At 43.8% G+C, this 25,829-nt stretch overlaps 2 protein-coding genes across 15 annotated transcripts in view; one reads left to right on the forward strand and one right to left on the reverse strand.

The window, feature by feature from the left end:
* Nucleotides 1-15,790, forward strand: part of mecom (MDS1 and EVI1 complex locus) — a 123,920-nt gene extending 108,130 nt beyond the window's left edge. For 2 of the 13 annotated variants that reach the window (XM_026191471.1, XM_026191484.1), the window contains 11 exons: nt 41-221; nt 3,278-4,664; nt 4,846-4,936; nt 6,359-6,385; nt 9,624-9,790; nt 10,064-10,141; nt 11,580-11,749; nt 12,778-12,922; nt 14,705-14,950; nt 15,063-15,255; nt 15,413-15,790. In XM_026191471.1, the coding sequence (XP_026047256.1) occupies nt 41-221; nt 3,278-4,664; nt 4,846-4,936; nt 6,359-6,385; nt 9,624-9,790; nt 10,064-10,141; nt 11,580-11,749; nt 12,778-12,922; nt 14,705-14,950; nt 15,063-15,255; nt 15,413-15,547 (2,820 nt within the window). In that variant the 3' untranslated portion in view covers nt 15,548-15,790. The remainder of the gene's footprint in view (nt 1-40; nt 222-3,277; nt 4,665-4,845; nt 4,937-6,358; nt 6,386-9,623; nt 9,791-10,063; nt 10,142-11,579; nt 11,750-12,777; nt 12,923-14,704; nt 14,951-15,062; nt 15,256-15,412) is intronic. The other 11 variants (XM_026191472.1, XM_026191474.1, XM_026191475.1 and 8 more) reach the window with 11 other exon arrangements.
* A 6,431-nt stretch (nt 15,791-22,221) lies between these two features.
* egfem1 (EGF-like and EMI domain containing 1) overlaps nt 22,222-25,829 on the reverse strand; it is a 55,892-nt gene continuing 52,284 nt past the window's right edge. For both annotated transcript variants that reach the window (XM_026192801.1, XM_026192800.1), the window contains 3 exons: nt 25,410-25,538; nt 25,141-25,269; nt 22,222-23,597 (listed from right to left, as the gene is read on the reverse strand). In XM_026192801.1, the coding sequence (XP_026048586.1) occupies nt 23,518-23,597; nt 25,141-25,269; nt 25,410-25,538 (338 nt within the window). In that variant the 3' untranslated portion in view covers nt 22,222-23,517. The remainder of the gene's footprint in view (nt 23,598-25,140; nt 25,270-25,409; nt 25,539-25,829) is intronic.

The following is a 25,829-nucleotide window of genomic DNA, read 5'->3' on the forward strand; positions in this document are numbered from 1 at the left end:
TAGTAACCCTCCCGTGTGTCTGTGTGGTTCCTCCCCCCAGCAGGTGTTCACAGACCCCAGTAACCTCCAAAGGCACATTCGCTCGCAGCACGTCGGGGCGCGTGCTCATGCCTGTTCTGAGTGTGGCAAGACGTTTGCAACGTCTTCAGGCCTCAAACAGCATAAGCACATCCACAGCAGTGTCAAGCCCTTCATGTGTAAGTCACTAAGACCCTACCTATGTAAGTCTACTCAGTACATTATAAGAATAACAGTAATGACATGCTTTGGCTTGCCTTCTAATGTGTTTTTTGGGGGGGGGGGAAATCACTTCATCCTTCTGCAGGTCTTTTTCTCCAGAACTAATCTTGTAATGTTCTACAGGGTTTACACGTGATAATATACTGCAGCGAAGCAAAGACGTTTCTTTAGAAAGGCCCATGCAGTCTGTTTTCTGCACCGAGCCTCGCACACTGCTGACATAATAATAACAGCATTTTAACGAGCATGTAATTCAGTTTGAATCGTTGAATCTTTGTCTAACCTTGATTTTGCTTGTAACTGTGATTTAATCTAATGTTTTGTTGACATACATCTTGCAGGCTTTTTTGTCTCGTGTCTTGGTTTCTTTATTTCTTGAGCACATACTTTCTTTTTTCTTATTTTTTGGGGTCCTCGCTAACTCCTGCAGGATCCAAAAACCTTTGACCTTTCACACTTTCACCACCTCACACAAGAGATCTGATCTCCATATCCCCTGAAGCATTATGACCTCCACCCTCTGCCCCTTTCCTCTTTCCCCTGTTTTATTTTTTATTGTTTTTTTGTTTTTTTAAGTGGGCTCATACAAATCTGTGCACATTAAATACATACTATCTTTTTCTTTTGTCATGAAAACACACAGACAAACACATATAAATAAATATCCATATACTTAAGCAGGAGTGACGGCATCTCCAGTGAAGACTTCAGATTTCCCTATCTCGTCTTTTGCCTCCAGAACACGCACCATTCCTCACAAATAGCAACCACATGTACAGCCCCTCTTCCCTGCGCTTCCTCTGAATTGGAGTCCATTTGCTATAATCAGCAGAAACTATGCAGGTTTAAAAACAACTAATAGCTGTCTAAAAAAAGAGAGAGAGACAAAGCAGCCTCCAACATGATGGCTGCCTGGGAGAAATCATATGCGAAGTGCCTTTTTGTGTGAGTGCTCTTGTAGGGTCTGTATGCATGTGCTTGTGTGTGCATACTAGTATTCGTGATTTAGTGCACGCAGTGTGTCAAGGATGCGTGCATACAAGCTTTTGTATGAACGGGGAGCACCCAGAGGTGCTGGGTTGTTAATTCCCACACTCAAGTGAACATTATTTATCTGCTGCACTTTTCACAGGAGCATGTTTATAATATTTTGTTTTTCAGTTTATTAAGTGCTGAAGAATACGCACATGTGGTGAATCCTGCCCCACAGTGTGAGTGTGATGCGTATGTTCTCAGGATGTAAATGTCACAAGAACTAAACTGAGTCAAAGGGCTTTTTTCTTCCAGTCTGCTCAGGCTATGTGGGCGTACTTGTATTTAAAAAAATATAGTCACAAGGAGAGATCATTAATAGCTCTTGTTCCTTCTTTTTTTGGCTAAAATTTAAAATTTCAAGCAAATTTAAAATACAAATTCTTTAGTGTTCTTTTAAACAGTTTAAAATGGCCTAACACACCCATGGTGATGATTAGGTAACGCTTAGAGAAACTGAGAAACTGCTGTTTCATGTCACAGTGCTAGACGTCAGCTTCATTGGTTAAATTGACTGAAAGGTCTGGGCTCAGGGAATTTTTTTTCTTCTCCTTCCTCTGCTGCTTCTTCTTCTTCTTCTTCTTCATTAGCCTGGCTGTGTCCAAAAAAGCTTAGCCACAAATACCCTTATTTTAATTTATTTTTCTGGTTCCTGAAAATTCACCTTTTTTTTTTTCTTTTTTTAAAATATAGGATTACATTCACTCCTGGCTTGAACTTTCCCATTTGGAGTTCCTCTGGGATGTTTATTCAAATGTGCTTCCAAAATGCTTTTTTTTCCTGTTCTCCCTCTCCATCTCCTTGAATTGCCTCTTGTGCACCTTGAGGCTGGAAAGCATCCAAAGTATGCAGAAGTGAAACCACAGTGTGAGCCTAACCACTTCCTTATCCTCGTTTAGAAGATCTAATAACAATATGAGCTAAATCAATCATCCAGAAATCCTTCTTACTGCTTTCCTAAAAGTGTAGGGTGAACACAAGCTGCAATCCACAAAATCCATAGTGTGGGAGGGGTGTGACAAAGAGGGACATCTTCTGCATGACAGAAGTTCAGAGACACAAAACTGAAAAGCACAACCAAAATAGCATATGATGGGTTACTATTCCCACTATTAAATCATCCATTTACAATAGAAATAGCTGACAGATTAATACTGACCAACAGATACCATCAGATGGTGGATTTTTTGTTGGGTGTTGTCATTGTACGTCTCCGGAGACAGACTGACTGACAGGCAGGCATAGAGAGTGTGGCTGTTGACTGTGGGAAGGTCAGTAAGCGCAGGATGACAGAGCCAACTATGGGGACAAGGTGAGGGGGCTGAGGGGGTGACTAGAGAGGCCCAGAGAGAGTGGGGGTGGGGGTTGGGGGGGAAGCAGCAGAGGACGTGAGACCTGTCCCTGGGAACCGGACTGCAGGATAGGATTCATTCAACTCCACTTCCTTCTCAAACTTAAAATAGAGCCATTGTACTGAATGAGGCTGAGAATGTGTGTGCGTTTGTGTGTGTGTGTAGCTTTATGCCTGTGTGTGTCTGTGTGTGTGATTACAATTTCGTTGCGGTGTGTGTGGATATTTTGTGAATGTGACTGCATGTACACATGTGTGTCTCTGTGTGATTGTTTATGGACTCCCTGGGAGCGTCCCTGGAAGGACAATGGGGCTGGAGATGCCTGGGAATTTGGTTTGATGTGCAGCTGATGAGTGGCAGCGAGTGACTCACACCATCAACCAAATAGATTCTCTGACAATTCCAGGATCTGGACACACCTCTTCTTTTCTGTTCTGCTGGAACATTGTCAGAGTATTGATGGGAACACAAGTGTATCACTCATGCTGCATTTCCTCTGCCTTTGCTTCAGCCGGCCTGAAGCATAGAAATGTCATATTAAATTATGTAATTTTGGTGTGTATGTGCATGAGGAGTTGGGAGGGGTGGAGGGGTGGGGGTTCAGTTCATGTCAGAGGCTGATGCAATCTATGCTTGTCTCTGTTTCCCTACAGGTGAAGTCTGCCACAAGTCCTACACCCAGTTCTCTAACCTTTGCCGCCACAAACGTATGCACGCTGACTGCCGCACACAGATCAAATGTAAGGACTGTGGGCAAATGTTCAGCACCACCTCTTCCCTCAACAAGCACCGGCGCTTCTGTGAAGGGAAGAACCACTTCACAGCAGGAGGGCTGTTTGCCCAGGGTATGCCACTCCCTGGGGCCCCCGGCTTGGACAAATCAGCTCTTGCAATGGGTCACAGCAGTGCAGGACTTGCTGATTATTTTGGGGCTAGCCGACATCACAGCGGACTTACGTTCCCTGCTGCCCCAGCATTTCCTTTCAGCTTCCCTGGCCTGTTCCCCTCTGGACTTTATCACCGGCCGCCACTCATTCCTGCCACAACTTCTCCTGTCAGACAGCCATCCCACGCACCTGTTGCTGGACCTGGAGTAGAGCTGAGCAAGAGTCCTTTGCTGCCTCCAAGCCCTGGTGCTCAGGAGTCTCAAGAACTTCTCAAAGCTCTCCGCAAAGACGGCGGTTCACCTGGAAGTCAAATGCCAGTGTCAGACAGCCAGGGCTCATCCTATACCAAGCAAAAGAACAAGCAGAGTGACCAGTCTGAAAGCAGCGACCTGGATGATGTCAGCACACCCAGTGGAAGTGATCTAGAGAGCACGTCAGGCTCCGAGCTCGAAAGCGACATGGACAGTGAGAGGGAGAGGGGGGCTGCTCGAGAAAACGGAAAAGGTCCAAAGAGGAAGGCCAGTGAAGGAGGCCCTCAAAGCCCCGGCCTGATGGGCAGCAGCGCTGCTAAAGACTTTCCAGGCCCTTCCCTCATCCCGTCCCCGCTGGACGAACACACAGCTGTAACAGGAGCTGTGAATGACTCTATTAAGGCCATTGCCTCAATTGCCGAGAAGTATTTTGGCTCCACTGGGCTAGCTGGCCTACAGGACAAGAAGGTTGGGTCTCTTCCCTATCCTTCTATGTTTCCACTGCCTTTCTTCCCAGCGTTCTCCCCTCCGGTTTACCCCTTCCCAGACAGAGACCTCAGAACTGCAGGCCTGAAGGGGGAGCCACAATCACCTGCAGATGACTGCAAGAAGGCCCAAGGGAAGTCTTCATCCGAGTCCCCATTTGACCTCACCACCAAGCGAAAGGAGGAAAAGTTAGCATCCTTTGCATCTTCCAAACCAGAAATGGCCCAATCTATGGGTCAGGATCAGCCACTAGATTTGAGCCTTGGGGCCAGGGGCCGTGGGCGTAATCCAAGAGAGGAGGAGACGAAAAAGAATCCAAATTACGAAGAGGAGAAAGGAGTGGTGGAGATCCCAAAAGCAGACACTTCCTTACAACATGCTAGGCCCACCCCTTTCTTCATGGACCCCATCTATAGGTATTGTTATTACCAGTAACTCTCTAAGCCTTTATTTGGTTAAATAACAGTATTTAAAAAATGTAATTACTTCTATATGCTGCAAATGTGCATACAGATTTGCAAAGTTTGTCAGTTATTTTGTAAAACTGAATATAATCTCACTGATAACCACTAAGAGCTAATAGAAATCTACTATTAGCAGGGTTGAGAAGAGGAGAATGAGCGATCCGTTTGAGACTCTGAAAGACAAGTACATGCGACCCGCTCCGGGCTTCCTTTTCCATCCACAGGTAGGTTTAAACTATGGCTTTCATAGGAATTGGGGAAATTTGGGAAAGGATGCATACCGGGTACAACATAAAGGATTAAATATTGCATTCTTACGAGTTCAGCAGCTCTTTACTCTTTTAGTTATTTAAGTTGATGATTTAGATGCCTATACTGCCCTAATTTATAAGGGTACGAGTTTCATCACAGCTGTCATGGGTCTTGCCATCAAACAATGGCACAATTCAAGCTTACAAGTCCACTCTTGGCCTCCTATGTACACAGCAGTGACAGCAACATGTAATTTAACCAACCAGTGCATATTATGATTCTTTCTACAAAGAGCTTTTATCCTTAATGGTTATCACAGACTGACCAGACTGGATTAATGAGGATTAGCATGTGACTCTAGTTTTACCCAAGCTACTGCCTGTTAAGCCCGCTGCTGGCTCCCCGAAACAGATGTGTTTCGGAAAGAAAGGCCACTTTGTGACACATCTTCCTATAATATGTCTTTGATTACAATATAAAAAAAATGATATGCTCTTAAAGCAACGGTTTCTGCCCCTGGGTTTTCTGTGCCAGTATTTCCAGCGTGAGGCTCCATTTAACGGGTATGTGTCCATGCGTGCACACGGGTCTGTGTGTATGTATGTCGATGACATGTTGCATTGACGTTCATTTGTTCAATCTTCCCCCGCGGGTGAGAACGGTCTGCTGGAAAGTGAAAACACCACTTTCTCAGGCACATGATTTTTTTTCTCTCTTTTCTGGCTGTTTCAGGCCTGGTTTTTACAGGCTGTTTCATTTGTCTGATTTATGTCCCCTGTCCAGACTGCTGCATGGGTCCAGCCTGCAGCAGCCACATGGCCGTCCCACATGCCTTAATGAGGTGTCCTATCAGTAGAAACACTAACTGAGTGCTTAGGCCATCTTTATGACTTTATGATGTCTGGACACACAAATCATTCCCGCAAATACCAGACCAGGGTAGGTCTCAGCCAGACCAGGCGATGGGCTGTTCCACGTACTTTTGAGGAGGTTTGTTTTCAGTCACCTGAGTCACTCTTGAGCAATATATTAAAAGAGAGCTTGCAAAGCTGAGGGGGCTGGAAGTTCTTTCAACCTTTAGTGATTCAGCTTTTTATTTCCTGGCAGGAAATTTTACTGCTAGCCAATACTGGCTTAGATTACATACTGGAATTGAATTTGTAGCCTTCTATAATGAGCTTATTGAACACCAGGAAGTGTTGGAAACTATAAGAGCCTCATATAATTCCAGCGCCATAACTCCGTAGATAGGCAGCTCATTGCTCATTCAAAGTTAATTGCACCAAGGCCCATCATCCCTTCTGTACCCATGTGTGTCCAATCAAAAGCTGTTGATTCATGCGCCACTTTCTGGTTCTGACTGCTTTCTCTTTTCCTTCTCTTCCGCCCCTCAGTTTCATTTGCCAGATCAGAGAACTTGGGTAAGTTCCTCTCAAACATACAGTTTTGCCATGTGTCCGTACGTCAAGCAAACAAACCCTATCCCACAATTAATGCACGAGCTGCGAAACAGTTTCCAACTGACATCACCCAGCATTCGCATGGCTTTGGCCTGTCACACTCACACACTGACTCGACTGCTCAGAGACAATAAAAAGAAATTTCATATCAGTGTTTATAATGTTTAACATACTATGGTATGTGTATCCAAGCCTTTTTGATTTGTTTACATCTTTCGATCTTGATGTATCTTTACTTCTAACATGAAAGTGTTTCAGTGGGGATTTCCAACTGAGCTACACCCTTTCCATGCACCAGCCCTGAATATATGTTTGCTTATTTGGAGAATGAAGCAGACCTCTTGCAAATGGGCATGGGGGGAGGGGGGATGAGTGGAACGTGGGGTGGTGAGTGGTCTTTAGGGGTGCTGCTTTACATCACCAAGAGGGTAACAGTCTCTTTGGGACACTGGCGGGGGGAGCGGGAGGTTAGTTCCTCCCTCTAAACATCTGGTTCCCGATAAAGATCAACAAATGAGAATGCATCTCGCTAATTAGGGCCCTAACAGCATCACTGACATCTGAAGATAGCCAATCAACTGCTGGTCCCAGAGTGGTGCTACAGAAACAAGCAAGTTTACAGATGCATACACACTGCCCAGAGGGAGGGATAGGGGGGTTTTAGTAGGGGTGTGTGTCTGTATGTGTGTGTGTGTGGTTGAATGTACATGCGGGTAGATCAAAATGTCGAACATTTCGCACGCAATATTTCCAAGTGAGCCTGACTCGACATCCATAAAATCATTTCAGTGTTTGAAGTGTAACATGGAGCTGACTGATGGTCACTTGTCTATTGGACTGGACGTGTGAGTCATTTGCCGTGTCCCCGCACACAAGTTATTTGGCAAGGAAAATCTCCTTTTTGGAGCATTTAGTGAAAAAATTTTTAAATTGCAGCAACGGATTTAAAGAACAGTTGTGATGAGTTTTTTTTTTTATCATGTCAAGTAGTCAGTATGCAAAGAAAATATACCCCGCCATGTATATTTTTTCATATAAAAAGAGACGAGTCTTAACAGAGAGCAGCCGCATGAGTAGACTGAGGTGGGATCAGAATTCCCCAGTAGATGGAGCCAAGATGGAGTAGCTTTCAGCTCTAAAAATGTCTTATCGAACAGGTTCGATACTGCCGACAGCTTTAGGGGCCCTAATGTTCCCAGGAGTTATGGCTTCTCATTGAGCAGTGCAGACAAACTGAGCATTCATTCCAGTTTCTGAAAAGAGCCCAATGAAATACATTCAAAAGAAATATGAAAGCATTTCACCTCCCTCTTGCCTATCTTTCAGCCCGTCCCCCCCTTCTTTTCTCACTTCCTCGCCTTCTCTTTCTCTCTTCTCTCCCACTTGGTCTCTCTTTTGCCTTTGATTCATGGCGTTTAGCACTGGCATATTCATAATCAAACAGACCTGACACTCCACATCCTCCCTCAGTGGGAACGCCGACGGCTGCGGCAGGAACTTTACACTCGGCCGTCACTCCTAATCAGCCACTCCCAACACCCGACTCCACCGCCATCCATCAGCCATCAGTCCTTCTCTCTCCGGACTCTGTTTTGCCTTTTCTTACTTTCTTGTTTGCACGCTTTTTTTCCTCCCTCTTTGTCTCTCTTTCTTCCATTCCCCCTCCCCCCCCCCCCTCCTCTATCATCTAGTCCTTCATCATGCTTCTTCTCCAATTCTCGTGCTCTGTTTCTTTTCCCTCAGTCTCCTCGATCTTGGCGTGAAGCCTGAGAGTGACAGGGGGTGAAAGCAGGAGATGGAATGTCAAAGTCGGAGCAGGGCTCTGGTGGAGGACCCGAATCACCATTGATTTGTTGCCTTATTGAAATAAGAAAGAGAAACAGGCTGAAAATTCAATACAGGCAAAATAATGCAAATGTGTGAGTCTGCTAAAAAAAAGAAAACTTTGTAAGGGTGTGTGTGTGTGTGCGTGTTTGTGTGTGTGTGTGTGTGTGCGCGTGTGTGTGTGTGTGTGTGTGTGTGTGTGTGTGTGTGTGTGTGTGTGTGTGTGTGTGTGAGATGGCCTGTCAAGCCCTGCGGCCTACTGAGACCCCTGCCCCTCCCTCTCCTCCTCCCTCTAGTTCTCCCTTCACTCCCCCTCCAGCCCCCCGCTCCTCCCCCATCCCGCCCCTCTCAGCACAGCGATATCATTATTACCCGTGTCTGGCCCTTGATCAGTAATGTCAACATCTTTCATATTGACGAATGTGCTGTCTGCCCGCATTGTGCACAGAATGGTTTACAGCCCGGCAGTGGACATGAATCACTCCTCTGCCACACACACACACAAACACGCACACACAGACAGATACACACTAAGCATGTGCAATCACATGCAACGGACATGCCTGTAAGCACACACATTTTGCACACACACAAATACATTACAGGAACATTCCTCACTCTCTCACACAAATATATTTTCCGTTTTTTACACACACTGAAGGTAGTTAATCAACTACGACCACCATGCAGCTCATAGTTTCTCATTCATATACATACATGAGCGCACATACACACACGGATATCTCCCCGGAGAGTATCCGATGAAAGTAAAGGTTCAGCTTCATTAGCAGATTGGCTGCAGTCCTCCTATGTGCGTGTGCGTGTGTGTTTATCTGCCTACTGTACATGCATGTTTGGAACAGAACAAGCAATGGCTTAATTTAACATTCACAGCTGCACACCTGCTCGCCACTAGCCATGAATGGAAGCGAACTGGTTTTCATTTTTCGGCAAAGTTATGAATCAGTTTCCAGTGTTCTTGTCATGCACATACAGGAATTTGACCTTGTGATGTATGAATTATTCATGAGCGTCATAATGAGAATTCTCCTTCGGCACTTGTTTGACTTTTCAACTGTTTTTTGCCTGTAAACAAGACTCATTACTCAAACGATGTGAGCGAATCTATATAGAAAGTAGGTTCTCTATTAAGAAAAATCCATAACTCTTTGGCTTATGTGCTTAATGTAAAGAATGTGGGATTTCTGTGCTTCTTAGGTATTGTCAGTTTTTGCATTTTTATTGCATCTGGCAATCAGAAACCAAAACACGCTGAATGTGTTGTCTCAAAATCTTGTTTATGAAAAGTCAGATTTCATTTCTTCTTAGCTGACATGGCCCCTCACTCTGTCCTTCCTTTTTCCTATCTCTTCAGATGACTGCAATCGAGAACATGGCAGAGAAGCTGGAAACGTTTGGCTCCTTGAAGCCAGAGCCTGGTGACCTGCTGCGCTCGGTTCCCTCCATGTTTGACTTCAGAGCTCCGCCCTCGGCGCTTCCCGACACGCTACTGCGCAAGGGAAAGGAGCGCTACACATGCAGGTAACTAAAGCCCCTAGTTTGGCTTGTATTTTTCACTTTTAAGTCAGTCATAAATTATTTTTTTAATAGTTTTTAGTAGTCTCTGCAGTTTTTCTTTCTTTTTCCTTTCTCAGAATATTTTCTTGTAAATCTTGTCTGAGACTGGTGTGCGTTTTGTGGGTAGTTTTTTGTTTTTATATGGTTGTGTTTTAGTGAGAACACATTGCAGTAAGAATTCCTGTTCTTTTTTTGGAAGCACTTAAAAATTGCAAAATGTTATGTACTCCTTTATAGATACTGTGGAAAAATATTCCCTCGCTCTGCCAACCTGACACGCCACCTGAGGACTCACACAGGAGAGCAACCGTATAGGTAAGAGCATTTTTTACGGGCTCCTCGTGTTTTTTTACTTTGCGATTGTATCCCTCAACCTATCCTTACTTAGCTCTAAAAGTCTGCAGGCACATAATTGTCCAGTCAAAAATCCGATTTGCACCATAGCCGATTAACACCCCATGAAAAAGAGCTGCTTTTCTCCCCTCACACATATGAGTGAAAGCAGGGCACACACTTTCACACAGTGTACTCTGAGCCACACATACAGACAGCACAACTCGTTTGTTAACAGCATGTGGATGTTTTCCCAGGGATTTCTTGTCTACAGTTAGAACAGAGTTTATGTGTGTTTTCTTATGCCATTAAAGGCCTGGAATAATTATACTACTGCTAAACAATTTGCCTGATGAAAAATGGCGTCCATCGCCTGGGTGAAAGGGGAGGTTTGGGGGGATTTGGGTTGTTGAGGAGCACAGGCAGATGTCCACACCCGGCAGCTGTGGTCACAGAGTGATCTACAACAACTTTGGCTACTCCAAATAGAGGCTTACATCCCATCTAAACAGTTATTCCCATCTTATTCCAGAAATCGTGGTTAAAAAAATAGTAATTTTAGCTCTTAGTGATTATTTTTTTTCCATTTTGGAAGCTTTGTTTAAAGGCTCCCCTTTCTGCTCCTATCAGCCCAGCAGATTTTTCCAGGTGCATCTGAAGTACTAGTTACAATACAACAGTGGTCCAGTACCCATGCAAAAATTAATTCTGAAGACTTACTACATTTGGATGCCTCGGTGCTTGGCTTTGTAGTTACTAAGGTAGAGGAATTTTGGCCCAAAGTTCGGAAGGGGCCTGCTGACCACAGGGGAGAGAGAAAGACAGATGCAGGCCTCTACTGCCCCAGCCTGATAGCCTGCACTCTACATGCTGGCATGCCATTAAAGATCACCGCCTTTTATTGTAATTTTTTGTGGAGATAACCGGGGGGGAGGGTTCCTGAGGGACAGCCAATCGAGCGAGCTAATTCCACAAGAAGAAAAGATGTAATCTTCTCGTATAATTTTGCATGAAGAAACTTGGCAGGAGCTCCTAATTTTTGCAGGGCTCAAACCAAATCTGTTGCGTGCTTATTTTGTGAGAGAAGAATGCAATTTTATTGCGCTGGCTGGAGATAAGAGGCAGAGCTGTTTCACCTTAAACAAGCTCCTCCATCATGTCTGGGACTGTGGGACTGCTGGGACTGTCTGTATGAGCATGTGTGTGTGTGTGTGTGTGTGTGTGTGTGTGTGTGTGTGTGTGTGTGTGTGTGTGTGGTGTCCTACATTATGTATCCCATTATGTTTCCCCACATAACAAACCGCAGGTTCCTGATTCATTATGCAGTACAGTTGTATTTATGACCAGCGGCATGTGCGCTTTGATGTTTTCTTCATTTAATTACTGAGCTAAACGAAAGGCATTTACTTTCTTTCTGCAGGTGTAAGTACTGTGACCGCTCCTTCAGCATCTCCTCCAACCTACAGCGTCACATTCGCAACATCCACAACAAGGAGAAGCCGTTTAAGTGCCACCTGTGCGACCGCTGCTTCGGTCAGCAGACAAACCTGGATCGCCACCTCAAAAAGCACGAGAACGGCAATCTGTCAGGTGTGTAGCAAGTTTTGTAGACCGTGGACATATATATATATATATATATATATATATATATATATATATATATATATATATATATATATATATATATATTTTGTAATAAGATACATTAATCAAGCTACTTTTTCTTTTTTTTTCTTTCCGTATTATCAGAGAAAATGAGAGCAGCATTTGCTGACTCCTTAGATTCATCAATCATTCCACTGCATAGCATAAAACAAAATATACTCCTGATCGAGAGAATCTCAGAGGCTGAGAAATTAAATTATATAAATCTGTCATCGACCTCTGCAACAACAGCACAAAATATTTTTGAATGAGCTGCTTTCATCAGCAGCACAGCTCACAGCTTATGGGTTGAGAGGTTGCATCACTCTGACTCTGAATCAGCAGAACGAGCAGTGACACCTGGCCAGGAGCCGACGGCAGCGGGCCTAAGAGGAGGTCGCCACTTAATCAGACACAATGAGCAATCCATCAAATGCAAATCAATTATCTGTCAAGCTTTCCTTTTTTCGGCATTAAATAATATATTCCCCCCACTCAACACAAAACACAAACACTATGGACTAATAATACTTTGTAGAAAAATTCTTTCTCCACAGTTTATATAATAAAACCATAGCGTCTTAAGCTTTCGGCTTTTGTATCATTACTAGCATTCAGTGGGGCCAAGTATACTCAGATGTCACATAAATTTATTTTAAACTGTCTTAAGGTCTCAAAAAATGACAAATAGAGTGAAGAATCCATATCCATTCATACAAGCACTTTCTTTTTCTATACAAAGTGCGACTTGGGGTTCAGTAACTTGCCCATGGATACAGCCAGGGATCAAACCCCCATCCTTCTAAAGCACGATTCATATTTTCCTCAGTGATGTAATGTAGATACAGATACAGATGTCACACTGACAGACTGACAAACAAAACATGTCTTTTACGGCATACTTTCATCCTTAAAACAGTTTGGGGGCATCAAGTTCAAACACATGATGACTGGAATGTATTTTCTTTCTATAGGAACTGCAATGTCGTCCCCACAGTCTGAACTGGACAGCAGCAGCGCCATACTGGATGACAAAGAGGACTCTTATTTCAACGAAATAAGAAATTTTATCAGCAACACAAGCCAGAACCAGACATCACCGGACCCCTCAGAGGAAGGGTGAGAGCAGCTTTATGTGGTGATACGTGCCCGTCTTTCCTCCTATTTCTACTTCTACAAGGAGATGGTTGTTTCTTGGCCTGGAGGGCCCGAGCTGATTCAAAAATAAATAATTAAAAGATAGGGAAAAAACAGATGAAGGGTGATCTTTTGAAAGGATACTGGTAAATCTACATTAGATTGAATATGTATTAACTGTGTGGGATTTACACACACACACAAAATATATATACAATAATGTGTCGACCACTATCCACCATTTTTAGACATCCAATTTCATACCTTCCAGCCAGGCTTTGTTAATAACAATCGCATCATTTTGGGGGGTCTGGAGTAAAGAACTCTTATCTGCGATGACATTTAAGATTTGGAAAAGTGAGCAAGCTCTTTAAATCAATTGCCTCTTGACCACATGTAGGAAAAGATATCAATATACATGCAACTTCATCTGGGCTTTATGCAAACAAATTCTTGTAGCTGTGATCAGATCGGATAACAGTTGCGAGGTCTACTCTGGTCCCTGAGTTTGTTTTCACGCGCCCCATGTTGGTTTGATCACTGGAGGCCCGATAGAGATCTCGCAGACTAGCTCGTGATTGAGCAGAAGGCCTGTGAGAGCAGGGCCGAGCGGTAGAGTGTCAGAGGGACGGGAGGCAGGAGGGGTAGTGCAGCAGTTAGAGGACCACATCTGGAACCAACATGTCTGCCTACAGGAAGAGGGTAGAGGGGGTGGGGTCAAAGGGTCGGCTTGTGTTTCCTTTCAAAGTGCTGCACTGCTGACTGCTTCTGATAGATACTTTATCCCCAGCAAATTACCACGTTTGAAAGCGTAATTAGCGAATCTGTTTTCTTAATCACAGAGTTCTCACTCCCTCTTTTGGAGCTAGTTCTTCCTTGCAGCCCTGAATACCACCTGAACTCTCCACTCTGACGAGAACACTGCTGACGGTACAACATTATCAGTTCCTGAAATCTGAGACAAAACGACGCAAATCCTTTTTGTGCTAAAATCGAATACGGTGTAATTACCTCTCTCCCCCTCTCAAACGTATCCCTTTTAAATCCAGTGCGGCTATGCTGTTTATAAGCATTCTATAATTATGTGGTGTTGTGCTTGATGTGTTGTGTTTCCTATGAATCTCCTTCTCCCCCGTTCAATTTTCAGTCCCCTTCTCTGAATCCTTTGTGCAAGAAATGGCATATTTGGGAGCTGACGAAAGATGTCCCAGAGTGTAATTAGTGAATCAGTCTTAATGTGGTTCCAGATGATTTACCAAATGGCGGTTTCCTGTGGCACTGAAACAGAGGGACAGATTAAGACTCAGGCAGTTTGGATAGCTGGCCTTTTCCCTCTCCACAGGGATAGAGGAATGGGCTGGTTGGCAGCGCTCTCATAACTCTCCCACCAAATGGGGCTGTCAGCTAAATATTTTGCCTATTAGATGAATACGAGATAGTAGGGAAAATAAACAAGGAGAGAGGCAGAGCACTCCATTTAAGTGCTGCAATGATCAACCCAGTGCTGCTGTGCCCAAAGGGGCCTCAAAGCCTTGATGACAAATGGGATTCCGGATCTGCTCAATTCCAGCTGCCCTGTTCTGCCTCACATCAGTTCATCTACAAACACTGGAAGAATTCCTTAATCACACTGCATATTTTCTCAAAAACAGAATGAGTATATGAATAACATAATTCAGCCAACAGGGTGGATGTTTCATTTCTTCAACCTTAAATGCCTACTGCGTTGAACAAGCCTCATGAACTAATGTTCCTGATCTGCAGGCTAAATGGCGGTCCATTTGAAGAAGAAAAGCCACTGATGGCCAGCCATAGGTCACATGACCTGGAAGATGAGGAAGCGGAAGAGTTAGGTGCGGATGAAGAAGAAGGGGAGGAGCCTAGCAACACCCCTGAAAAATCAGAAAGCAAGGTGCTCCAAAGCGACCTCGATGATCCCATCATACAAGACGAAATGGACTTGAGTGAGCCAAATGACTTGAATCTCAGCTGTAAAACTTCTCCAAGGAGGTAATTTGACACAAGGTTGCAGCTCCAAAACAAAATGCATCACTTTAAATACGATGCTTTGAAGTCAAAAGTATCCTGGCAGCTTTTAACTGATGTTTGCCATGACTTTCAGGTATAAAGACGAGGAGGAGCAGAGCAGCTACTCAGCCTTGGATCACATCCATCGCTTTACTGAAATGCGCAAGCTGGACGAGAGCGAACTGAGTGACGGAGATGGGGATGGGGATGAGGAGGATGGCTCATTTGGTTCCCCATCTCTGACTGAGGCAGTCAAACAGCCGCTCTTTAGGAAATCAAAGTCTCAGGTAGATAAAGATGCGCGCACACACACACACACACACACACAGACACACGCGCGCACGCTTAGATACAGACAATCCATATACACGATTATCTGCAGTGTACTTAATGTTTTTTATGTAAATAACATAGTAAATTGTAATCCACCCCTTACTCCTTCAGGCTTATGCCATGATGCTGTCCCTGGCTGAAAAGGACACTCTTCACCCAGCTACCCACACCCCAGCCACCATGTGGCACAGTCTGGCACGGGCTGCCGCTGAATCCAGTGCCATCCAATCCCTCAGCCATGTATGATGACACCTCTTTGCACCTACCTTTTCAGCTCTCAACCCGACCCTGATCCGCCTATGGCACTGGCAGTCCACTGCAGGGGCTATTTTGCAGGAATCCCTGATTGTCCACAGAGTGACTGCTGAGCAGGAACCACAGCCCACCCGACTGCTGAGTGAGGCGCCTTACCCCCAAAACACGGCAACTGCCCATGCAAAATCCATCCCAACCCAAGCCCCCCCCCAAAAAAAATATTCCTCCAGCAGATAGAGAGCAAAAATGTCCCTCTGAGACCCTAAAATTGATTTGTTACATTGACACCAAACAGGATGTGGTGAAAATAATAATGCTAAAGTAATAATAGCCGTATTTATTCTTCTGAATTTCTATGTTTTGCACAGCAAAGGCAGCTGAAAGTTGTGGGAAGTGGATATGCTGATTTGTCGTCACTCGACTGAATTTTCTGGCCGGCACATACAAAGCAAGAAGAACATTTTACACCGAGAGTAACGCTGGTGGCGTCTAAGACAGCTGGTTTCAGCCTAGCATGTTTCACAGTGTGTAAAGCATAAGAACCAGAACGAGAATTCCCTTTGAACCCCCGGAGAGATCAACAGGTGTTTCCCATGAATACATGATGATAAAACATTAAAAGGTCGGGCGAGCAACCTCGGTTCAGATGAAAATCGTTCCATGTAAGGATAGCACTGGCGGTGCTTTAATATCACTGAACTGAAGTACAAACATAAGATAGCGATTGCTCAACTAAAATCAGGCCAGTCTCCCATCTGCATCTTTCATAGCTGTGTGTGTCTGCACAATCATAGCACTGTACACAAGTGTCTGACAACTGTTGTCCACTGCACTCCATCCTGCCCACCTGCGATGTCTGTGAAAGGATATAAATAGATTGTCTGTTTAGTGGAAGAGAAGAAAACACGACGATTTTTTTGCTTTGTTTTGTTTTGTTTAATTTACTGAAATAAGTATCCAGTGCTGAAGTTAACTGTTGTTCTGTCGAGGACATAAGTCTTTTTCAAAGCCCTTGAATCCATCCTAGTCCACCAACAATACCACTAAATAGCCCGAATGCTAGTTGTTAGCTACTCCATGCTTGTGTGTCTTTCATTTTTAGACAATCACGATTTTGTTTTTCATTTTGGTTTCTGTTGGTGTTGTTGTTGTTATTTGCTGTTGTATTTTGAGAATTGTATTTATTTCTTGGCAAACTGTAGTTTGTTTACTGAATAGCACTGCTCTTAGCCCAGGCAAGGGGGAGATTCCCAGCCGGGCCAATCCCACAGTTCAATGGGGTTTGTAGATTACATTTGAGGGCCGGATAGTATTAAAACATACAATTCACTCCTTATTCTACTAATGAAACCAGTTGATGAATAGATATTACTTAGGGGTTTTTTCTATGACAATTTATTGATTCAAATGTAAAAAAAAAAAAAAAAAAAAAAAAAGAAAAAAAAGAAAAACAGTATAAGGAATTAATAATAAAAAAGCCAGGTATAATTTCTTCATAAGCGCATGATTGGTCTGATAAGATCTGTATCTGACATTTTCTACGGTTGTCTGCAAGCTTGTGTGATGTTCGGTTCATGTTAATCCCTTGTGCCAAACTTATGATAAATAACAGATTAATTTCATTTATTTTCCCGTTTTGAGGGACCAGATTTTTCTTCTTTTTTTTTGGTTTGTTTATTTGTTTTTTGTCGTTGTTTTTGTTTATAATCGACTTTAAAAAGTAATCAGCAAGTTGAGGTACTTTGTTTTAATGCTTTCTACAATGTAACTGTTATGCATTTCAATTCAATACTGTGGGAGGAACAACTAAGAAATAAAGGACTACAATGTGGATTGACATGTTTTCGTTTCTCTCTTTATTACTCCAGAAAATAATTTTACTCGCTCTTTGTCCGTCCATCTCCCTCGCGCCTCCTCGCTCCATACAGTCCTTCTGGCTGCCCATCATTTTGACCCACGTCAAAATTTATACTAAGAGACAAGAGTCAGAACACCACCTGGCGCTTTCTTCTGGCGCTCCCATGGCCTCCAAGAGCGAGGGAGAGTCTGAACTCTGGTCCTCTTTATTTTTTTTTGAGGCCTTGGCTCACAAAGTGACGGAGATGCAGAGAAAAGGCTGGAGAGGGCTTGAATGTGGTAGTGGGAGCGGAGGCAGGAATGTGTCCTCTCTATTTGTGTCCGTTTGTGGGGCATGATGGATGAGGTGGGTAGATGTGATGACCTGGCTCATCGCTCAAACACTCAATAAGAGTCCCATCCTGCAGCAGGCCTCCCCATCCGGCACCCCCCTGCCCCCGTCACTGCTTGCTGCCAGCCAACGTGGGCGGACATTGTGGCTGGGAGGGTTGGAGGTTTAGTGGCCCCATTGTCCAGCGAGTAGCTCAAGTGGGGGGTTGGAGAATTGGGCATGACAGTGAAGATGGCTGGCGCTGACACTCTACATTTACAGTGCTCTTGGCACCCTAATGGATGGGTTGTTTTTCTAAGGCCCATCGTCAGCCCTCTGGGCTCTGTGGGGTGCCCAACTTTGACGAGGTCATAGTGGGTCACGCTGCATTGATGAGGTCAGTATGGGTCGTCCAGCTTTGATGAGGTCAGCGGTAGTGATCTTGCAAGCTAGGAACATAATGAAGTGACATGATATTGGTCTTGAGTATGGGTTGTGCCATCTGCACTATTGGGGACTCATTCAAGCTTATCTGACAACGGAAGTTTGTCAGCAACCAGAACACATTTGTATCTGCTGATCCAATTAAAAAAAAAGAAACTTTGAATCATTTGGAAACTGAAAAACTGACTGAGTCAGAAAATATGAATATTTACAGCTTTTTACTCACTTCTGCCAAAACCACCACCATAAGGTTAGTGAAAGTCAACCAAAGCAGTCAAGTTGTTGGCCTCAAAGCCAAAATAATGACCTGAATAAAACTATAAAGCTCTCTGGAGCTCACGGGGAACTTCAGAGCAGGATTTGAATTCTGTCTGCTTACACTTACAAAACATTTCTTTTACATTGTTCATAGTCACCCTGGTATCCTTTCTTAAAACAGCTTTTGTGTGCCCCCTTCACATCACCCTGGTGTTATATATGCTGCTGAAATGGCAGATATCGCATAAAAAAAAGCAATGTCTTAAGAGGCTTACTAATTAGTTACTAAGAGACTTACTAAGTGAATTAAAAATATATATGCATCAAGTTCAGAGATAATTCCAATCAATTTGCATGAGTTCAGAAAGGCAATGATGCACACTTCTGCAGGTGCAATAGAAGAAACTGCTAAACAACAGTTACACCTTGACTGCATCTGGCAACTAACTTTGCTGCAGCATTAAGCCACCAGAACCTCAGAGGTCTTGCCCCCGCTGCTATTCAAATTGCCCATGTAATTACATCACCTACATAAAAAGTTCCCCTAGACAAAAGTCCAAAGGCACTGGCTCTGGAAAGAGCACCAAAATATTATGAATGGACAGCACAGTGTATAGTTCCATTGTTCGTGGGCAGCGGAGTGACACAAGGGTGTGTTTGGCACTGGCGTGTGCACTGGTTTGATCAGTGTTGATTGGAACATGCCAGTGTCACCCATGTGTCCACTCACACTTAATCAACACACTGGGACGAGCCGCTGCCGTCATTAACCCACACCTTCTCATAAAGGGCTCAGTGTGTATCCGTGTGTGGCTGGCAAGGCCCTGGATGAATGTGTGTGTAAGTGTGTGTTTAAACAGCTAAGGAAGTGAGACAGAAGAGTGTACATTAGTCACTGCAATCAGTTTTAGTTAAATGTGAGAAGTGTGTGTGTTTCTGTTTCGCAGGGTTTAGGCCCTTAAGGTGCTGTGCCACTACAGTGTGTGTGTAGTCTGGTGGGCACTCTGTGGGCAGTGCTTCGTGGGGCTCAGAGCCACTCAGCTAATGGGGCATCTGGCACAGCCTCAGAATCCATCAGGCCTCATTACAGCTCCTGTTCAGCCACCGTCCTCTTTTTACCCCCTCCTATCTTCCCCTCCTCCTTTCGCTCCTCACCCTCAACCCTTTTTTCCTTTCCTTTTCCACCCGTCCATGCAGTCAGCCCCGTGTGGTGTGCAGTTGCCCTGCTCCGCTTGCTGGAACATACATCACACCCTCAGAGAGAGAGAGCGAGAGAGAGAGACCATCACAGCTGGCAGCTCTCACATTGATTGACTTGGCACCCATGCTGACTCAGACACCAAGGGAAACATTGCAGAGAAGGAGACACGGAGGGGTGTGGGAGTGTATCCTTCAGGGAGGAATGAGGGGCTGGTATGGAGGGACACTAAAGCTAACAGCTGGCCAAAGTGTGTTTCTGAGTGTGTGCTTGTGTGTGTGTTTGAGTGGGGAGACACCGCAAACCACCTCATCAACTTTCTGTTGTGTTTACAGTTACAGTAGCGCGTCCTCTGTCTATGTCCCATGTGTGTACAGGACAACCAAACCAATTCCTCACTACTTGTTCTTCTTCTTCTCTCTTGGAAAGCAGCAGAGTTTAAGGTTGTGGTTTCATTACGCTGTTCGTTTTTCTCCCTGGAGGCTACGGGCCATTAGTGTTATTGATGGACACTCAGTAGAGTCCCGAGGAACAGACCGAGACAAAGCAGCCCAGCCGTGCACATGGTTTTAATATGACGAGTCTAATCAGGATAGGCGTGGTGGCAGAACCACTTGAGGCCTGCTATTGAAATCATCTCCTCTCTTGCTCATGGATTAGATTAGAGGCTATCGGCTCCATTGTTGAAGGACTGGGCATGCATATTTTGGTTTTGGTACTTCTGGAGTCACTTAAACATAAAATGTTTGTAGCACAAAATTGACAATATATGCTGACATTAATTAGCATACAGCATGATCCATTCATTTATGTGCACTCACTTGAATTAGAGTTCTGTCAAAGTTCTTTTCTGTGCTGAGCTCCCCCCAGTGGTGGAAGTAGCAATGTGCACCTACCTGCAAAATTTTGGGTTTAAAAACTCTCCCAGTTAATTAAATAAACTTCAAATATAGTGAGTGTCTAGTTAGAGCAAGTGATAACATAAATTCTGCTGAAAGACAAAAAAAAAAAAAAAAAAAAAGAGTCAACCTTTCTTCAGGCTTGTAGTCAAACAAGCCGACATATCTAAACCAAAGATACGCTCTTTACACCACGCGCCCCCAGAGTGTGGGAGAGTTTCTTGATACAAATCTTTTTTACATCCCCGACATTTAAGATTTATTTTTTCAGGCAGCAACCAAACAAATGGTGCAGGACGTGTTGAAATGATTTCCCCTTCACTCTTTTATCTGAGCAGACAGCTTTGTCAGCTGGAGTTCAAAACACTGTGGCCTTCTGGGAGATCTGGTTCAATGCAGAGGGGCAGAAATTATCTCTGGGACGTGAAGCTATGGCAGCAAAGTGATAGAATCTCTCTTGCAAAGAGTGGCGTATGCTTAATTACAGCGAAAAAGTACCCGTGATGCGATCTTACCTTTTACGGACTATTTCATCGACAGTTTCCTCCAGCCCTCTCTTTTTCTCGCTCCCTGATAAGCCAGCATGCGTGCAACAGCGGGGCATTTTGTGTTCGCTCATAAAGTCTTTCTGCACAAAGGCCATGCTTTATTCATTTACTTGCAATGGAACAAAAGTGTCCTTTGAAATTCTGGCACTCTCAAAAAGCTTTTCATATCTCAAATCATGCAAAAGAAAACCAAAACAAAAAAACAAGGACGCTGAAACATACTGTATCAATGCAATATCAGTCCTAGAAGAGCCAAGCCTCTGCACAACAGCGTGGTAAGCATCTCTTGTTTGTAGCCATTTAGATTAGATATTTTGCCATGCCAGTCCCTCATTTACGGTGCTGCTCGCCCAGCGTGCTGCTGTGGAGAGGCTGATACGGTGGTGCAGCGGCCACCCAGAGCTCGGTGGATGGATGGCCTCTCTGGGCGTGTTTGACTGGAAACAGGTGTGTGTCATCTGAAGATGAAGGCCCAGCCGATAAACATTATTGGAGAACATCTGCTGCTTGTCACAACATGGGGCGAGCAGGAGCGCGCCGCCATCCATCAGCCTCACTGGAGAGTGAGTGTTTAGGGTGGGGTGGGGGGAGAGTCCCCTGGTACTGAGCTCACTCACCTATCACTCAACCCAGGACGTCCTGGATATAGGGTGCATGCATGGTCCAGGCACCTGCCCGCCAGTGCCGGACCACAGCCGCCGTTGGCCAACGGGAGAGAAAACGCTCCAGTGGACATGAAAAATGCCTCAGGGAGAGTGCACTTGCTCTCTGATGCTGACACACACACACACACACACACACACACACACACACCTTAACACTCAGCTCAGGTAACCCACCGTTTACTATCAGGAAGGCAGGCATGGCCTTAATGCTTGACCCTGCCCAGGCTGATGATGAGAGATGTCTGGTAGTTGCCTTGCTCAAATTTGCACACTGACACACACAAACACACTAAGAGCCACATGATCCCATAGCTCTCAATGACAGCTGAAACCTCCACCCATACCTTACTGCCCTCCCACCCCCAAACCCCCAGCCCACACAACTTAGGGATCACAAAAATCAATACCATGCAACGCTGCGTTCATAGCACACATTACAAAAAAAATAGATGGTTAGTTAAAGGAAATGTCCACAGATGTGTTTGTTGTTATTTATTTGGTTCACGGCACCGTCACAGATGACAAAATGAAACATACTAACTGGCTGATAAATCAAATGTATCTTCTCTTTTAAACAATGTAGCACCACTGATATGCCAGGAAATGAGCACAGTAGGGTTACGAGTGATACAACTGGCACCGACCTGAGATATAATACAAATACAGTTTTTTACAAAAAATAAAAACAGACGAACACCAATCGAGATAAAATGTCTTGTAAAAGTAGTGCAGTAGTGAAAGGGTGAAATGAGTTTCTACTACTGTAAGTCCAGAGAAAAGTGCAGTAACATTTTCTTTTGTTGTTGTTTTTTGGGGGGTTTTTTGTAAAATTGCCCACCTCTGTGTCAGCAGCTCACTTGGCGAACACAAATCTGAAAGAAGTTTAAATGTAATGACTCGCGACCAGGAAAACCTGTGGTCAGCGCTAATAAATTGAGTGTTTGAATTGCAGGGAAATGAAATTTGGTCAAGCCAAACTTAACCTTAAAGTGAGTTGAGACGAATATTGGGCCATTATTGTGTCCCAGAGCCAGCTTCTTCACAAATGAACTGGTTATCTGATCTTCATTCTTTTCAGAGGGAAAAGCGTTAACATTAAAATGCAAAAAATGTATCTGAAAAGTGCAAGCACCACTGTGAGACTCTTTCCAGCATTTAACAGGCCACTTTGGTGCACATAAAATATTCTATTTTTTCACTTTTGGACCATATTTTTGTGTCTCGCGTTGACTTTTTCTGTGTGTGTTCATCTTTTGTGTTTTAAAATAAGTAAACAAGCTGCCCCGGTATTTCTAAATCTGTTTCATACATTTTTATTTTTACATAGATATATGCTTGGCATTCTTTTACACTAAACATTAAGCCTTTTATGGACACCCACATAAAAAAAGTGGCAGTGGATGAAAAGAATCTCGTGTCAATAACAAATGTAATTCAGGTGTGTGTGTGTGTGTGTGTGTGTGTGTGTGTGTGTGTGTGTGTGTGTGTGTGTGCGCGCGCGTATTGCTAAGGAGCTTGTGTAACTCTGAACTTTTAATTTTAGATTGACTGGGTACGTTTGAGTTCATGCTCCTTTGAAGGCCTCTCACATGCCAGGTCCACTAGTTGATCGCCCCCGAGCTTGGGATTTGGTGATTGAGTGCCAGTTTCTGACAGCCGACTACAAGTTTGAGCGAACATATTAACACCAGCATTACCTTTACCGAGATGATCTGAGTAATGCTTCACTGAGCCAAGTCCTGTGTTTGAACACCCAGTCAGATGTTTGTACCTCTGCTTGGGTTATGTGGTTTTGCTGCCTGTTCTTCTCTTTCGTTGGGACACAGAGAAGTTCAGCACTCCCGGGGTTTGGTGGAGCGGTGCTGAAAAGAAAAAAAAAGAGGCAAGAAGACATCAGCACTATTTGCAAATCAAAAGCAAATGTTCTGGGGATTTTGGAGGAGAAGTTACTGCTACGTAGTCTCCCCGTGCGCTTGGCTTTGAGGAGGTAAAATGAAGACAGCTTCAAGACTGGCTTCATGCTGGGTGCAGATTAAAATAACTGTCAGGAGACGGGAGCAGCTATTGAGAGAGACAGGGTGACACACAGAGTGATGGGGCTCAGCCTCTCACACTTCATGACACAGTATTTCACTAAAGCTGGTTCAGCTTTACAGCCCTTGACCCTGGGTGTCTATGTTTTCTGTGTGTGCGAGTGTGTGCGCATGTGTGTGGTCAGGTATTAGTCATGTTGTGGGGACTTGAGTGGATTTACAGAGACACATTATGGGTTGGTGTCTCCCAAAAGGCAACAAAAAGTCAGTGCTCACAATGTGAATTGTTAATTTGAAAGGGGAGGACACTCTTTAAGGTTAAATGATGATAGAGGTTAGGCAGATAATCTGTAGTCCTCTCATGCAATGATACATGGTTGTCTGTGTCTACAATACTGTGCAAAAGTCTTGAGTCACACCTCATTTCTTTATATTGTACTTTACTGTGATTTTAAGTAGTCTTGATAGTTCCCCAGGCTTTCTGAAGGTCTTTCAAAAACATTTTCACTCATTGGCTAATTTTTCAGTCTTTTTTAATTCCAATTCTTGTGCCTGATCAATTTTAGAGGAATGTTTTTTCTTTCTTTTTTTTTGTTTTGCGATATAACAGACAACTTAGCAGAGAACTAATTTTGAACTGTATTTTCAGGCCCTTTGCTACTAGCAGCTTTGTTCCCTCTTATTTAACTGAATCTACAAAAAATGCAATAGACAGTTTGACAGACATAGCATAGTATTTTTGTACCACCAAGGTGGTTCCCATGAGTTTCATAGATAAAAGCGTGATATGAGATATATCATGCAATATATATTATGCAATCTATCCTAAAAAAAAATGAGGAAACTTGACAAATGGAAGACAAAACGAAGAAGTGGAAGGTCTAAAACCAAATCCTTTTAAAAGTGATGTAATGATCATCAGATTACATCAGAGTTTGATCCACCATTCAATACCATCTGAAAATGATCTGATTGACAATGGCTTTTCAATATGACAATGATCCCAGACACACTTATAATGCAGTAAAAGCACACAGTGCAACACAATCATTGATGGATTGGCCTCCCCAGAGCCTGAACCTCATCATTATTGAAGCAGTGCGTGATCATCTTGACAGAGAACAAAAGGCAGACGACATCCAAAGAAGAGCTTTGAATGTCCTTCAAGAAGCCTGAAGAACTATTCCTGAAGACTACTTGTATTTTGCCTTGTATGCTGTATTTCCATGTATGTTTGCAGACTTCAATAAATTCCTCCACCTATTTCCCATTTACTTCCACACATATGCAAAAATTAGAGGTTGCTCAAGTCTTTTAGATACTTGCACTATGCGTCTCATAGTGCAAGTATCTATTTTCTTCGTGTGTTTACCTTCACTACATGAAGGGTCAAGCCAGGTGAGCGGGCACAGGCAACGTCCATTCACCCTATCACAGCGGGCCCTGTCAGAACAGCGACACAGCAGGGAGCACTCAGGGCCAAAACGGTCTTCGTCACAGGCTGAGAAAAAAAAAAAGGCACAGTGAAAGAAATGAGGAAATTCAAAGAAAGGAAAGACTTGACGCAAGACACCCTAAGTGATCTTTTTTTAATATCTATTTTGGATTTAAGTGAATCATGTTAATAAAAGTAATATCTACTTTTTTCACATCTGTGCCCCGTTCTTCCTGGGGGACAGAGACAGCGTCCTGTCGATGGGTCACATGGGGCCTCGCCAGCACAGTCACATGATCTTTCACAGTTCGGTCCAAAGCTGCCAGCTTCACATCCTGAGAAGAAAAAACAGAAACATTCACACGCATACTTTGAAAAATGCAGTAATGATCATTCAAGTTCTTCTTTAACTACACGGAAACTGCTTCATTAGACATGAATAGACTGGGAGTGCACTGAAACCTGCTGTAAGTAGTTGATAACACGTGTATACGTAAAAATATCCTTTTTTTTTAACATAATCCCTTTTAGAACGAGATGACGATTAACACATTTAATAAACATTTTGGAAATTGAAATTTAGTTCTTAGCACACATGCAAATATACATTTAATGGAAATGAATGG

This window comes from Astatotilapia calliptera, chromosome 14 (assembly GCF_900246225.1).
Source record: "Astatotilapia calliptera chromosome 14, fAstCal1.2, whole genome shotgun sequence".
Lineage (NCBI taxonomy): Eukaryota > Metazoa > Chordata > Actinopteri > Cichliformes > Cichlidae > Astatotilapia > Astatotilapia calliptera.